General features: G+C 46.1%; 1 protein-coding gene across 5 annotated transcripts in view; it reads right to left on the bottom strand.

The window, feature by feature from the left end:
* Positions 1 to 15968, bottom strand: part of LOC138755013 (arf-GAP domain and FG repeat-containing protein 1-like) — a 146361-nt gene that overhangs the window by 47944 nt on the left and 82449 nt on the right. For all 5 annotated transcript variants that reach the window (XM_069920152.1, XM_069920150.1, XM_069920148.1 and 2 more), the window contains exons 3-5: positions 9477 to 9592; positions 2558 to 2708; positions 1835 to 1988 (exon numbers count right to left, since the gene is read on the bottom strand). In XM_069920152.1, coding sequence (XP_069776253.1) covers positions 1835 to 1988; positions 2558 to 2708; positions 9477 to 9592 — 421 coding nt within the window. The remainder of the gene's footprint in view (positions 1 to 1834; positions 1989 to 2557; positions 2709 to 9476; positions 9593 to 15968) is intronic.

The following is a 15968-nucleotide window of genomic DNA, read 5'->3' as shown; positions in this document are numbered from 1 at the left end:
GTCAGCTGCCCACCATTTTAATTCCCTTCACCTTTGCAGAGGAGATTTACCAGGATGCTGCTTGCATTGGAGAACATGTCTTATGAGGCAAGGTTAGCAGGCTTTTCTCTTTGGAGCAACAGAGGATGAGAGGTGACTTAATAGAGGTCTTAATACAGGATTTAAACAGGATGCAGAGTTGGGCAGAAAAGTGGCAGATGGAGTTCATCCAGATAAGTATGAGGTGATGCATTTTGAAGGTCAAACTTGATGGTTAATGGTGAGATACTTAACAGTATGGAAGAACAGAGGGGACCTTGGGATCCAAATCCATACATCTCTCAAGGTTCCCAAGCAGATTGATAGGAGAGTTAAGAAGGACTATAGCAGTGGTTCTCAACCTTTTTCTTTCCACTCACATACCACTTTAAATATCCCCTATATTATAGGTGCTCTGTGATTAGTAAGGGATCGCTTAAGGTGGGATGTGGGTGGAAAGAAAAAGTTTGAAAACCACTGTTTTAATCGTCCCTCATTGACTCGTTATGTGCATGGTTTTAGAACTCCAAAAGAAATGGACCAATGACAATTTTTCTCAAGCAAAATATTTCAGTAACAATTGGGTCTAGAGCAGTGATTCTCAACCTTCCCTTCCCACTCACATCCCATCTTGAGCAATCCCTTACTAATCACAGAGCTCTGATGGCATAGGGATTACTTAAAGTAGGTTGTGAGTGGAAAGAAAAAGGTTGAGAACCACTAGCCTATAGCATGCTGGGCTTCATTGGTCAGGAGATGGAATTCACGAGTTGTGAGGTAATGTTGCAGCTCTATAAATCTCTGGTGAGACCACACTTGGAATATTGTACTCAGTTCTGGTCACCTCATTACAGGAAGGATGTGGAAGCTGTGGAGAGGTTGCAGAAGAGATTTACTAGGATGTTGCTGGATTAGAAAATAAGTCTTATTAATCAGTTAGCAGAGCTGGGGCTTTTCTCTGGAGCGAAGGATGAGGGTTGACTTAATACAGGTCAACAAGATTCTGAGAGGCATCGATAAGGTAGACAGCCAACACCTTTCTCCCCAGGGCAGGGCAAACACCAGAGGACGTCTGTACAAAGTGAAGGCAGGAAAGTTTAGGGGAGATGTCAGGGTTAAGTTTTATTTACCCAAAGAGTTGTAGGTGCCTGGAATGCATTGCCAGCAGTGGTGGTGAAGGCTGGTATAATAGGGTCATTCAAAACACTCTTCAACTGGCACATGGATGCAAGAAAAATAGAGGGCTATAGTAAGGAAGGTTTGGATTATTGAGTAGGTTTATATTATATCTGTCCGTGGCAATAGCAAGGAGCTCTCAGTGGCCAACCATTTCAATTCCACACACCACTCTCACACTGACATGTCTGTACATGGCCTCCTGGACTGCCAAACAGAGGCTACCTGCACATTGGAGGAACAACCCCTTAAATTCTGCCTGGGTACTCTACAACCATACAGCATTAACATAAACTTCTCCAATTCCCCCGGTCTCTCTCCTTTCCGGCTCCCCACCCCCTTCTCTATCAGGTAGTTACGCTTTCCCCCAACACTTCTCAGCTTCTTGGACCCTCCCACCTGTATTCACCTCCTCCCTCTGCCCCTTCCTCTCTCCTCTGCTCATCTCACCATTTTATTCAGGGGTCTGACCGGTTTTTTTTCCTCCTCGCTGATGATGGGCTCAGGCCAGAAAGGTTGGAGAACCGTTACTTCCTGTGACCTGTGTAGGTTTCTTTGGCACACTCGTGCACTGCACTCTTGGCACCTGCAGCCCCAGACTGCCTCGTTGAACTGCTTTAACTTTCATGCTAAATCTTACCTCCAAAGCCGGGGAAGGCCCCGAAGGCCTGCGTGGCGGCTTGCTGGGGCGCAGGGGTGGCGAAAGGGTCCCCCCCAATGTCAGCCAGAAGATCCATCTGTGGCCTCTTTGCTTGCTGCTGTTGTGAAAGCTGCATCGGAGCGTGACTGGCAGGCTGGGTGGGGAGGAGAAAATAACCATATATTGAATGACGGTGATTTACGGTCCGGAAACAACAGCCCCTTCCTGGGTTTACTCAATCTTACTGTGCTCCTGCTTCCAAACTAATGCATCAACTGGCTCAGGGAGTGAAACAAGAAAATCCACAGATTGAACCATAGAACATTACTGCAGAGAAAACAGGCCATTTGGCCCTTCTAGTCTGTGGCATACTATTATTTCTTCAGCAAAAAAAGCACGCTGCTCAAGGGACTCAGGAGAACAAGGAACATCGGTCGAGGGAAGTCGACAGGCGACAGACAGTCAGGTCAAAACACTTCAAGCTGCTCTGATCTCACTGATGCTAATAGCCCCCTTGCGCTCTGACACCCCCCACACACCCCAACAATCCCCTCGCCCCCCCTAAACTCCCCCTCACTCCCCAGCCTCCCCCCTCATGCCCCAATGCCCCCCTGTGCCCCAATACCCTTCCTCGTGCTCTGATGCTCCCTTGTGCTGATATTCCCCTCACACTCCGACACCCCCCCGCGCTCCAACACACGTCCCCCAACACACAGACAATACCTGACTGACAGTTCGCGTAACGTTCAGAGCCGGAGTCGACTCGCCCACCAGACTCTTCAATGGCTTGATGTCAGGCGTGCTGCCCCTGCTGCTCAGTGAGGTGGTGGCCGACGTGGCTGCCGACACCTTCACGCGGTCTGGAGGGACATACCTGCAATCGCAGACAACATCCATCACACAAGGAAACAAGATCAGGGGGAATCCGCCAACCCCTAGAAGCTTGCCGCGGACCCGTGGAGACCAGGGAGAAGAGACACAGCGCCCGCCCCCTGTGGGGTCCAACCACCCAATCCAACTGCTGTCAGTTCCGTTCAGGCTTTAAATGGCCTGTCAATGGAGCCAACGATATTATTTATAAATTTTGCAATTGCGGAGTCTGGGCCCAAGATGGCGGCACTTATGATCAGCAGCAGCCACGAGGAGTTGCCGATTCCGGGGAGCAGAGGACTGATGCAGGAGAAGCAGAGGAGACGCCCCACGGGACGGTGACCACGGCAGCGCACCAGTGAAGAGTTCTGCGGCTGAAGAATACACAGGCTGGGTTGTTGGTGGCTCAAGGTGAGGGACCCACACAGACCGTGGGCTGCTGGCGATTGTGGTCGAGGGAACCACACTGAGCTGTGGGCTGATGGAGAGATGGGCTCGAAACTGGCTGAAGGGGTAAGCAGGTGTTGGAATCGGGATGCAAGAGGGTGTTGGAGGTTTCCTGACTCTGTCAGAGGCTCAGATCTGATTCTTGTCCTGCTGGTGATTTAGACTGATCTCTGTGTGGATGCAGAGGCTGCAGCAGTACTGGGGGTGAATCCACAGACACTTTGTGACTCGGTGGGGGGGAACACAACACTATCTTTTGCTTCTCTTTCTCTGACTGAAAGAGGCACTTCAGGCAATTTCTGCCGATGGCGAATCTGTCTGCCTTTCAAGATTCAATTTATTGTCGTAGTATTACAACAGTGTTCTATTACACAAAATTCCTTTTTGCCTTCTGCAAGGCAGACAGGTTCGCCACTGGCAGGAATTGTCTAAACATCTCTCACAGTCAGAGAAAGAGAAGCAAAAGAGAGTCCCTCCCAGAGTCACCGAGTGTCCACAGATTTCCCTCTAACACTTCCAGAGACGAATGCAAATTCCATGTAATATTGCTGTTTTTATTACATGGCAATAAAGGAATCTTCCAACATGTCATGCCTGACCTAGGATCGCTTTAACTCCTCTTCTGCACCATTTCCCCATAGCCCCCCCCCACCCAAAATGGTGGTGCTGCAGCTGGTATGGACCCAGGAGAGCTGGGAAAAGAGAGACAGCGCTGCTCTGCAGGGTCCAATTGCCTGGTCCTCATGCCTGCCAACAGTTCTATACAGAGGTTAAAGCAGATGATGTGGGTTTTAATTAAAATCCTACAGGGTCTGTACCCAAGATGGCAGCGGCAACGAAGGGTTGTAGACTCCGGGGGAGGGCACCAGAAATAGGGTGAACACCCACTTCCCCCCCCCATCACCCCATCCCATTGAGGAGAAGAAGCAGAGTAGGCGACCTACAGGGTGGTGACTACAGCAATGGACCAGATGAGCGACCCACAGAAGGTGCAGGCGCCTAGCATTCGGGGGACTCACATGGGAACCAGGCATCAGAACCAGGATTTGAGAGGGTGCTGAGGGCATGGGGGGATCCCTCAGGGCCTCGGGCACTGAAGGCTTCCTGATTGTGTTGAAGCTTTGGATCTGGAGCTCGGGTGTCCGATGGGTCGGACAAGAGGCTGCAGGAGCGCTGGAAGCAAATCCATGGACACTCAATATCTCTCAAGAGACTCACTTTTGCTTCTCTCTCTTACCATAAGGAACACCGGTCAATAGTAATGGCCACTCTTTGTCTGCCTTAGAGCAGGCAGAAGGCAATTTTGTGCAAAATTATATTTTCTGACAATAAAAGAACCTTGAAATTTTGAAGTATTTTGTTTCTCCACTTCCAGCTTAAATACTTCTAGCAATGTAATCTCGTGGCTTTCAATGAATGCTCCTGGACTTACCACAGACCACCTGTAACAATCCTACAACCCGTTTGTGCTCAAGCTCCTTCTGGAACCATCAGTGGGATTTCTGTTTTGGTGGGTAAAAATTTTGAATCTGAATCAGAATTTATTGTCGCTGACGTCACAAAATTCATTGTTTTGCGGCAGCATCACAGTGCAAACGTTCATATAAACCATGTTTCAAAATAAATAGTGCTATAAAAAGAATAAGACAAAAAGAGGCAGTGTCTGTGGTTCATTGTTCATTCAGAAATCTGTCCTTGTACCCGATGGTAGCAGAGCGAAGAGGGCATGGCCTGGGTGGTTGGGGTCTTTGGAGGATGCAAGCTGCTTTCTTAAGACATCACCTCTTGTAGATGTCCTCCATGGAGTGAAGACTGTTGTCCGTGATCCTGCAGGCTGAGTTAGGAAACCTCTGGAGCTTTTCCCCCTGTCGTGAGTGTTAGCACTTACGTAACAAACAGTGATGCAACCAGCTAGAATGCTGTCTATGGTACACCTGTTGAAGTTTTCAAGCGTCTTCACTGACATATCGAATCTCATCAAACGCCTCACCTAAATATAGCCCCTGGTGAGCCTTCTTCGTAATTGCTTTGACATGGAGGATCTGGGACAGATCCTCGAAGATGGTGACACCCTGGAATTTGAAATTCTTGACCCTCTCCACTGCTGAGCCCTCAATGAGGACTGGGTCGTGTTCTCCTGACTTCCTCCTGAAGTCCACAATCATCTCGACTTTGCTATAATTGAGTGCAAGGCTGCTGTTGTGACACCACTCAACTAGCTGAGAACCATAGAACTTTTTTTTGCCTTTTCTTGTCAAATTTACAACCTTGTTTTGCATCTTACTTGTCTATTATAGCGGTAACTTTTCCATTCGATGTCTCAACTTGTGACAAAGCCACTTGTGACCATAGGTTGAGAAACACTGTTCAAATAAGTTAAACAAGTCTCTCGAAACAGCATTACAAAAGCTAGTCACAAAGATTGAAAGTGCAGAGAAGATTTGCAAAGATGTTGCCAGGACTTGAGGAACTGAGTCACAGGGAAAGGATGAACATGTTAGGACTTTGTTTCCTGGAATGTCGGAGAACAAAGGAAGATTTTTTATTTGTAAATTTAAAACCACAAAAAATTCATTTATTTTACAATAATGCAAGTGCATTTTAAATACATGTGGTATATAGAAGAAAAAAAGATAGAAAAAGAACCCACACCCTCCCCCTACGAAGCAAAAACGAATGGGACAAGAGATCTTCAACAGGAGCGTTCCTTACTATAAGACTTCTTTCTAATTATACAGAGACTTTTAGGAGATAGGGAATGTCTGGGATTCTTTTAAATATCCATTCCCACAGTTTGTAAATATGGGCACCATATTTTCAAAAATATATATTTATCTCTTAAATTATGTAATTTTCTCAAGTGGTATAAAACTCCGAACTTCCACATGCCACCTCTCCCTGCCCAAGTCTGTATCAGACTTCCAATTTAGAGCAATGCAGTTTCGAGCTATTGCAAAGCAATTTTAACAAACTTCACTTGATACGTATTCAATTTTAATTTAGGTTTAACCCCTCGAATATCAACCAATAAAGATAATATTGGATCCTGTGGGACGAGGGGAGATTTGATAGAGATGTACAACATTTTGAGGGGGTTGACAGAGTGAATATGCTAGCAGGCATTTTCCACTGAGGTTGGGTGAGAAAAGAACTAGAGGACATAGGTTAAGGGTGAAAGGTGAAACATTTAAACAGAATATTAGGGGGAACTTCCTCACTCAGAGAGCGGTGGGGAATGTGGGACGAGCTTCCAGGTGCAGTGATGAATTTGGTTTGGTCCATGGACAGGAGGGGTAAGGAAGGTTATGTTTTTTGCTCGTTCTACTTATTCCTTGAAGAAGGGCCAGGGCCCGAAACACCGGCATTTTTTCTGAAAGACCAGCCGAGTTCCTAAAGCATCTCGGTGTATTTTTACTACAATCACAGTGTCTGCAAACTTCATGGAGGGATATGGTCTGGGTGCAGGTCAGTGGTGGGACTAGGCAGAATTCAGATTTAGATTCAGGTTTCAGATTTATTGTCAGAGTACATACATGACATCACATATAACCCTGAGTTTTAGCCTGCCAAACCATAGAACATGACAGCAAAGAAAAAAGGCCATTTGGCCCCTCTAGTTGTGCTGAAAACATCATACCATTGGTCCCACTGATATGCACCCATTCTATTACCCTCCAAGCCTCTCCCATCCATGATTTTATCCAGTTTATTTTTAAAACTTAAGATCGAGCTCGCATTTACGTCAGATGGCAACTTGTTCCACACTCCCACCACTCGGAGTGAAAAGGTTTGCCCTAATGATCCCCCTAAACCTTTCCCCTTTCACCCTAAAGCCATGTCTTCTCATACTTATCCCTTATCTAAGTGGAAAGAGCCTACTCGCATTTACTCAGTCTATACCCCTCATAATCTGGTAAACTCTCCCCTTATTCTCCCCTTATTCTTCTACGCTCCAAGGAATAAAGTCTTTCCCTGTAAATTAATTCTGGCAACATCCTAGTAAATCTTCTCTGCACTCTCTCAGTCTTACTGATATCCTTCCTGTAGTTTGGCAACCAGAACTGCATACAATACTCCAAATTTGGCCTCACCAATGACTTAAACAACCTCACCATAACATCCCAACTCCTTTACTCAATACTCTGATTAATGAAGACCAAGATGCTAAAGGCTTTACAACCCTGTCCACCTGTGACGCCACTTTCAGGGAATTATGTATCTGAATTCCCAGATCCCTCTGTTTCTCCACACTCCTCAGTACCCGACCATTTACTATGCTGGTCCTTCCAAAATGCAACACCTCACACTTTTCTGCATTAAATTCCATCTGCCCCATTTTTCCAGTTGATCCAGATCCCTCTGCAAGCTTTGAAAGTCTTCCTCGCCGTCCACAATGCCTCCAATCTTAGTGATATCATCAGCAAAGTTGCTGATCCAATTGATCACATTATCATCTAGTTCAATGATATAGACGACAAACAACAATGGTCCCAACACCGATCCCTGAGGCACCACTAGTCAAAGGCCTCCTGTCTCTGGCTTCTCCCATACAACCAATTTCAAATCCAGTTTTCAATCTCTCCATGGATACCTAGAATAATATAATACTAGAATAGTTCGGTACAGACTAGATGGGCCAAAGGGCCTGTTTCTGTGCTTAGTGCGCAATGCTTTTCCCTTCTTTAGTTTCATGCACTTAGCTAACCAAGTTACCACACTGTATTATACCACAATGGCAGATGTGGAAAAATGTGAATGCAAACCATAAATTATTCTGTAGGCCCTACCACCCCACAGGCAGTGTTACATGAAATCCTTCAGTTAAGGCGTAAAATCATCCAAAGTTGAGAGGTTCTGTTTAGCCAGAATGGTATTAGGTCCAGTTGCTAAACTGTGCTGACAGCGGTGATCTCAGCTGGTCCAACAGAGAAGTGGATCTACAGGGTGTGAACGTCAGAAGCAGTCAGTTTTCTTCTTTGCTCCTCATCCTCATTCACTGCTATCTGGTGACAGCTGCTGGAATGAGTGCTCCAGATAAGGATGGGATTAGTTCTGTTTGCAGTCCTGTGGTTGAATGACTGCACTCATGCAATTAAAAAAAAGTAACTTGAGGACAACAGCAGAGGGCTTTCCAGCACTCTCTGATGAATGCTTGTCAGGGTACAAAAATATCAAAGGTTTCTTTTATTGTCACTTAAAAATCTAATATACTTGATTTATGTCAACTTTTTCCTGCTGTAAGGCATTGCCCGGCGTCCCTGACCATGGGTGAAAGAGAAGCAAAAGAGAGTCCCTTCAGAAGACATTGAGTGTCCATAGATTCAACTTCAGTGCTCCTGCAGACTTCAGTTCAAGCCATTGGCAACCCGAGCTCCAGATCCAACCCTCCAGCATGATCAGGACGCCTTCAGAGCATGAAACCCCTTTTTACGCTCAGCGCCCTCTCGATTCCTGGTTCCAATATCTGGTGCCCATGAGACAGTCTCCAGCAGCCCACAGGCTGCGTGGTTCCTTTAGCCACAAGTCGCCAGCAGCCTGCAGCTGGAGGTTTCTCTCGTCTGCAGGCACTGAACTAATGGACACCTAACCGACAGTAATCTCACCAAGAGCATAATGCACAAATGTGCTGGAACCACTCAGCAGATCACGCAGTCTCCACAGGAAGTAAAGGGAAACCCACGTTTTGGGCCGGAGCCCTTCAGAGTGACCGGGTTCAGAATTAGTGACTGGAATTACAAAGAAGGCTCATCAGCAACTATACTTTGTGAGATGTGCGAGGAGATTTAGAATGTCACTGAAGACTCTCTCGAAACCTTTTACCGGTGGACCGTGAAGAGCATTCAGGCTGGTTGCATCACTGTCTGGTGCAGAGGTGCCAATGCTCAGGACAAGAAAGAACTCCAGAGGATTGTTAACTCAGCCTACGACATCAGGGGTACCAGACTTCACTCCGTTGAGGACATCCACAAGAGGCGGTGTCTTAATAAAGCAGTCTCTATCCTCAAGGACCCTTATCGCCCAGGCCCTGCCCTCTTCACTCTGCTACCATCGAGAAAAAGGTACAGGAACCTGAAGACAAGCACTCACCAGCATAAGGACAGCTGCCATCAGATTTCTGAATCAACAATGAATCTCAGACACTGCCTTATTTTGACCTTTTCTTGCACTATTTGTATTTATTTTGTACGGTGGTTTATATAAATGTTCGCACTGTGATGCTGCCACAAAACAACACATTTTCTGACATGCTCATGACGATAAATTCTGATTGTGAACGGTTAGTCTGACCTTCAGTGTAATGGGTGCGTTGTGTAGAATGACTCACCATCTTTTCTTCTCATATTTATCCTGCAAGAATTCTTTGATTTTTTGTGGATCCCTGTAATCTGGGATGACTGATGATCTGGAGTCGAACAGGCCCAGCCAGATCTGCCTACATGCCTGCACAGGAAGTAATCAGAGGAATTAGGTTTGCCTTCGACAGACAGCAGAGAAGGTGTAGAAAACAATGCAGAGGGTCTCACAGCATGTTAACCACGGACCCCAGTGATTCACATCAGAGGACATGGGTGAGGGGAGGAATGTGGAGGGGGGAGAGAACAATCCGTGTCGATTTCCCTTGACAGTGATGCCTCTACACCACACTCCCTCTAAGGATAAAACATTCACAGTTCATATTTATTGTCAGAGTACTACATACATTACTAACATCACATACAACCCTGAGTTCTTTTTTCCCTTGCAGGCCAGGCAGCTACCAGTAGTGTAAACTGTACTCAAGAAAACGATTGCATTCAAGAGAGAAATGCAAAGAAAGAAATGTAATCAAACTAACTGTGCAAATACAGGTAAAATAAATACAGGCATATCCTGTGGGCAGCACAGTTGGCGTTGCGGTTCACGCATTGTCTTTACAGCGCCAGCGATAGGAACTGGGTAGGAGTTTGCATGCTTTCCCTGTGCCTCCCTGGGTTTTCCCCGGGGACTCTGGTTTCCTCCCACTGTTCGAAGGTGTAGGTTAATTGGGTGTAATTGGGCGGGATGGACTCGTGGGCCAAAAGGGCCTGTGACCATGCTGTATGTCTAAATTTAAATTTTTTAAATTTTAAATTTATAAAATATTGTTAATACGTCCCAAGCAAGTTCAGTGCTATGGAAAACCGTGCTGTTCAAAGCATTATTACAATGTACTTTAATGTAATATGTTCCAATCCTATAAAAGGGATATATAAAACTGATCTTTATTGACAATAAGTGAGCATCGTTTATTTTGGAAACTATTTGTCTAATGTAGATTTGTGTCAAATCGCCCACATGAGACTTTCACCAATATTAGATTGGTATCACCGTGGGATAGTGTCTGGGGCCTGATCACAGTGAGGACCGCAATAACTTTCAAAGCAGCTACTTTACTCTCTCTATTCCACAACAAATTCCAGGGGCTCCCTTCCACACAAACTGGCATTGTTCAGTGGTCTTCCACATCAGAGCAGAGATTGAAAGAAAAACAGATTTCCATCGGTGTAAGGCAGCGTGCTGGGGATAGTGTAGAGAGCCCAGTCACAGTAGGACAGCAATATCTTTCAGTGCAGCCAGTTAACTCTCTCTATTCCATACATTAGCCCCTATATTTTGAATATTTTAGAGTCTTGCAAAGTATTATGAGGTGGTTAAAAAGCAACAACTTTAAAGTTGAAAATTTAAAACCGCGTTAAATCAAATCTGTGCTTTTTGAAACACAGGTATTCAGTAATAAATAATGTGTAAAAAAGTAAGTCCTGATCGAATCCTGTTGTTGAGGAGACCGAGAGGGAAATTCAAGTAGGCTTTTTCCAGAGGTTAGGTGAGATACAAACCAGAGGATAATAGCTTAAGGGTGAAGGAGAGGACATCTGTTACAAGGTGAGGGGAGGAAAGCTTAGGGGAGACGTGAGAGGTGTGGTTTTTTTTAATATACACAGAGTAGTGGGTGCTTGGAATGCATTGCCAGGGTGGTGGTGGAGGCTGGTAAAATAGGGAGATTTAAAAGATTCTGAGACAGGCACATTTGGTGCAAGAAAAATAAGAGGGTTATGGTGTGTGGTAGGAAGGGTGAGATTGTTGAGTTAATTTATGTAGGTCAGCACAACATGGTGGGCCAAAGGGCCTTTACTGTGCTGGGATGTTCCATAAATTTAAATTTAGGCTCTTTTAGCCCGTGCTGTACAATGACTCCCAATTGACCAACAATGCCAGTTCTTTTAGAAGGGTGGGAGGAGCACACGGAGGAAGCTCATGCAGACACAGGAAGAACGTACAAACTCCTTACAGACAGCGCCAGGATGCTCTAAGTAAGAAATAGCACAGTACTGCGGAGTTACAGAGAGACAGATCTGTTGGTACAGAGCAAAGCAACACACTTTTACTGGCGTGAGGATGGTTCTGGGGTCTATAGCAGGTAAGAAACCATCCTTGCATTTGGTGCTGAATGACCTCACACTTGTGTATGTTCTACCCGATGGGAGGAGAGTGGTGAAGAGAGCACGGAACCGGGAGTTAGAGAGTCGATGGAGGGGGCAGGTGGTGAGCCATGTTCACAGTTCTGCGATTTCATGCTGTCTTGGGTGGAGGAGCTCCCACCCCAAGGAGTGACATATCCTGTCAGGATGCCTTTGACAGTGCCCCTGTAGAAGTTGTTAAGCGATGCAGGTGAATGCCAACTTGCCTCAGGCCTTTTCCAAATGCCCCACCTGGAAACTTGGAAGCTCACCCACTTTGCCTGCTGCCCAGGTAACCAGATGAGCTCTGAAGCTCAGAGGAGCTCCTTATGGGCCTGGTCAAGCTGGCTATTCACCGGTCGGGGTGGCAGGTGGTCATGGGTTCAAGGCGAGATGACTGCCAGCTCTTTCAGGGTTACAACTACAACTGGGCCATTGAGGGGTTAGAACGGGAGCCGGCAGTATCTGAGGGGACGGTGGACGAGATCCGAGAACTTTGCCACCTCCCCCCCCACCTCACCCCACAAATACTAACAGAATTTTAATCTGAACCTGGTAATAGTGTGCAGTAAGAAGTACATAGTTTTTGTAACTGTGGAGCATTTTTGTTATGTACAGTAAAAGTCTAAACACCTGGATGCCAGAAATCCAGACTATCTGAGAATCCAGATGTTTTAAATTTAATCGGGCTTTTGTGTGCGTGCATAAATGCCACAGATGCACAGCGGCAACAAGCAACCAACCCTTAATATAGGTTATCTTATTGCAAAGAAATTCATTTTTATACATAATTAAACATAATTTCAAGCATTACATGCTTTTTTTTGTAGTAAATTTTTTTTTAACATTTTTGTCAGGTGTTTATTTTTCTTTAAAACTGCTCGCTTTGAAGCTTTGAAACTATTAAAATTTACCTGTTCAACTTTTTTTTTATTCCTCTTTAAAATGAATTTTAAAAGTATTTCCGGAAAATCTGAAAATCCAGACCCACCCAATCCCCGAGCAGTCCGGATTTTAGGACTTCTACTGTAATAAAGTGGTCAATCCACAGGACCATAAGAGCGGCAGAGAGGATTACTGGAGTCACCACCCCCCAACCCCCCATCATTGACCAGGATCGTTATCTGAAGAGGGCGCGCATAATCACTGAGGGCCCCCTTGCGCCCCGCACACAGCATCGTTCAGCTGCTCCCGCTGGGGAAGAGATCCAGGAGGATCAGAGCCAGCACCACCAGGCTGAGGAACAGCTTCTTCCCACGGGCTGGGAGAATGCTGAACGACCACAGGAACTGCTCACACTGACCCTCCGAGACTTATATTCATGAACCAATATTTATTTGTATGTATTGTTTGTCTGTATGGGTGTTATGTCAGACTGTCTGCATGTTTAATGCTGAGGACCAGAGAAGGCTGATTCGTCGGGTTCTACTTCTAAATCAGATGACAATAATCTTGACTTGATGCAAGACATCCACAGAAGCAGAGGGAGGAACCACGGTGAAGCTCCAGCGTCCTGGGCTCGGACCCGAGCTCCAGGGCTGTGTTTTGGTGTGCCCCTCCCCACTTATCCACCGATGACCTCCTACCTTTGGCACTGTCCTTCTCCCACCCACCCTTTGGTTCGGGCACCTGCCTATAGTTGTCCTACCTTGAAGAAGGGCTCAAGCCTGAAATGTTGGTTATGAATATTTATGCATGAAGTGCAGTTTGACCTGCTGAGCCTCTCCAGCGTCGTGTTTTCACTCTGGCGCTGTGTGTCACTCTGCACGTAGGCTCCGCAACTTGTCCACACACCCCCCCCACCCCCCACCTGGGTGCTCTTGCTTTCCTCCCACTTCCCAAGGTAGTGCAGGTCAGTTAGTTAATAGGCTGCTGTAAATTGCCGATTGTGTGAAAAATCAGTTGGGGGGTGGGGGGGGGTTGTCGAGGGATCAGGTCCTGACGGTCTACCTGGCAGGTTACTGAAAATCTGTGGCGAACAATAAGCTGGAGTGTCCTCGGGCATTTTCAATCTCTCGTTGCTGCATTCAGAAGTCTCCACCTGCTACAAAAGGGCATCAGCCATGAAGATGAGCAGGGTGACCTGCTGCCCAGGAGCACTCACATCTATTCCAATGAAATACTTTGAGGTTGGTCATGGCCATGTTAGAAACAGAAGTACCTTCACAGATCTATTCCAATGAAATACTTTGAGGTTGGTCATGGCCATGTTAGAAACAGAAGTACCTTCACAGAAATTGCTCGAGACAAAAATTGAGAACAAAGAACATTTATTATACAACAATGCAAAGTTGGGTGCTTCCCCTTTCCCTGGGAATACACACATACACTGGGGCTCACCCAACTTTTATACAGTTCATTTCAGTATAGGAATACCCTCCCCCTTACATTCTTCTGCCTCCTGGATAGGTTTGGCATTAGGCAATCCTGCCTGCCTACGTGCTGTTTCTGTGCACTTGGAGGACCAGGGGGTATCCTGTCGGGTGTCTCATCATGTCATTATCCTCATTGTCCTTATTCACAAACCTGTCTTTGTTCTAATTTACACCTTCCCGAACCTCAGGGCTGTGACCTCTTCATATGTAGAACTGGCTAATACTATCTTCTTCTTTGGCTTGGCTTCGACGTCGAAGATTTATGGAGGGGGTAAAAATCCACATCAGCTGCAGGCTCGATTGTGGCTGACAAGTCCGATGCGGGACAGGCAGACACGGTTGCAGTGGTTGCAGGGGAAAATTGGTTGGTTGGGGTTACTAATTACATATGCAAACCTGCTAATTCTATCTAGGGCTAGAAGACCCTTATCTTATTCAGACTAACTCTACTTCCTACATTCTACTATCTGTCCTTATCATTCATACGTGAACTTGCTGATTCTGTCTAAAGGCTAGGAGATTCTTATCTTACTCAGACTGATTCTGCTTCCTACATTCTAATATCCATGTCTTATCCTGTTCATACTGGGTTTATTCATTTACTCATCTCTCACAGCCAGAATGAACTCATACCGAAGTAAAGATCTGTACACCCTGCTACAATCACTCCACAGCAGATGCAATATTACTGGCTCTCCACTTCGCCCTGCATCACCCAGACAACAGCAACACGTTTATGAGGCTACTTTTCATCGACTACAGCTCAGCCTTCAACACCATCATACCCTCAGTAGTGGTCAAAAAGCAGCCCCCTCTGCCACTGGATCCTTGTCTTCCTTATCGGAAGATCAGTCAGTGCAAATTGCAAACAATGTCTCCTCCTCCACACTGACAACTAACACAGGCGCACTTCAACAACTCCGTTCTACCCACTCTACACCCTGTGTGGCCCGGTACAATTCAAATACTGTTTACAAATTTGCCAATGACAGCAAGGTCAGCAGCAGAATAACAGATGAGGAAGTGTACAGAAGTGAGATAGATCAGTGGTATAACCACCACAACCTTGCTCTTAACGTTAGCAAAACTAAAAGGCTGATTGTGGACTTCAGGAGGGGAAATCAGAACACAAACCAGTCTTCATCGAGGGGTCAGTAGTGGACAAGGTAAAGAATCCAAATTCCTGGGTGTCAACAACTCCAAAGATCTCTACCTGGGGCTTCCAGGTCAAGGCAATCACAAAGAAGGCTCACCAGCGGCTGCACTTTGTAAGTTTGAGGAGATTCAGTACGTCGCCAAAGATTCTTGCAAATTTGTTGCATCAGTCTGAAATTGAGGTGCTAATGCACAGGACAGGACATACAGCACAGTGACAGGCCCTTACAAGCCCGTGCTCCCAAGTGACCTACAGCCCCAGTACATTTTTGAAGGGAGAAAACCAGAGCTCCCGGAGGAAACACACAAGGACACAGTGAGAATGTACAAACTTTTAACAGACAGCGCCAGATTTGAACCTGGGATGCTGGCAAAGTAACAGTGTTGTGCAAACCATGCCATTCTACAGAGCTGTGAACTCGGCCAGGGCCATCACTGGCACTAGTCTCCACTCCATCGAGGACATCTACAAGAGGCTGTGTCTTAAGAAAGTAGCCTCCATCTTCAAGGACCCTCATCGCCCAGACCATGTCCTCTTCACTCTGCTACCAACGGGAAGGAGGTGCAGGAGCCTGAAGACCAACAACCAGCGGCACGAGGACGGCTTCTTCCCTCCGCCATCAGATTCCTGAACGGACAATGAACCACTGACAAGGCCTCACTTTGTCTTATTTCTGCACTAATTTTCTTATTTATTTTAAATGCAATTTATAGCAATATTTGCACCTATGAAAGAAGCTGCTGCAAAACAATAATAAAATCTGGTTCTGTGATCAGTTATAGAAAGGCCATAAAAAGGCCCCACCATTC

The sequence above is a fragment of the Narcine bancroftii genome, chromosome 2 (genome assembly GCF_036971445.1).
Source record: "Narcine bancroftii isolate sNarBan1 chromosome 2, sNarBan1.hap1, whole genome shotgun sequence".
Classification (NCBI taxonomy): domain Eukaryota; kingdom Metazoa; phylum Chordata; class Chondrichthyes; order Torpediniformes; family Narcinidae; genus Narcine; species Narcine bancroftii.
This window is presented reverse-complemented; position numbering and strand designations above follow the sequence as displayed.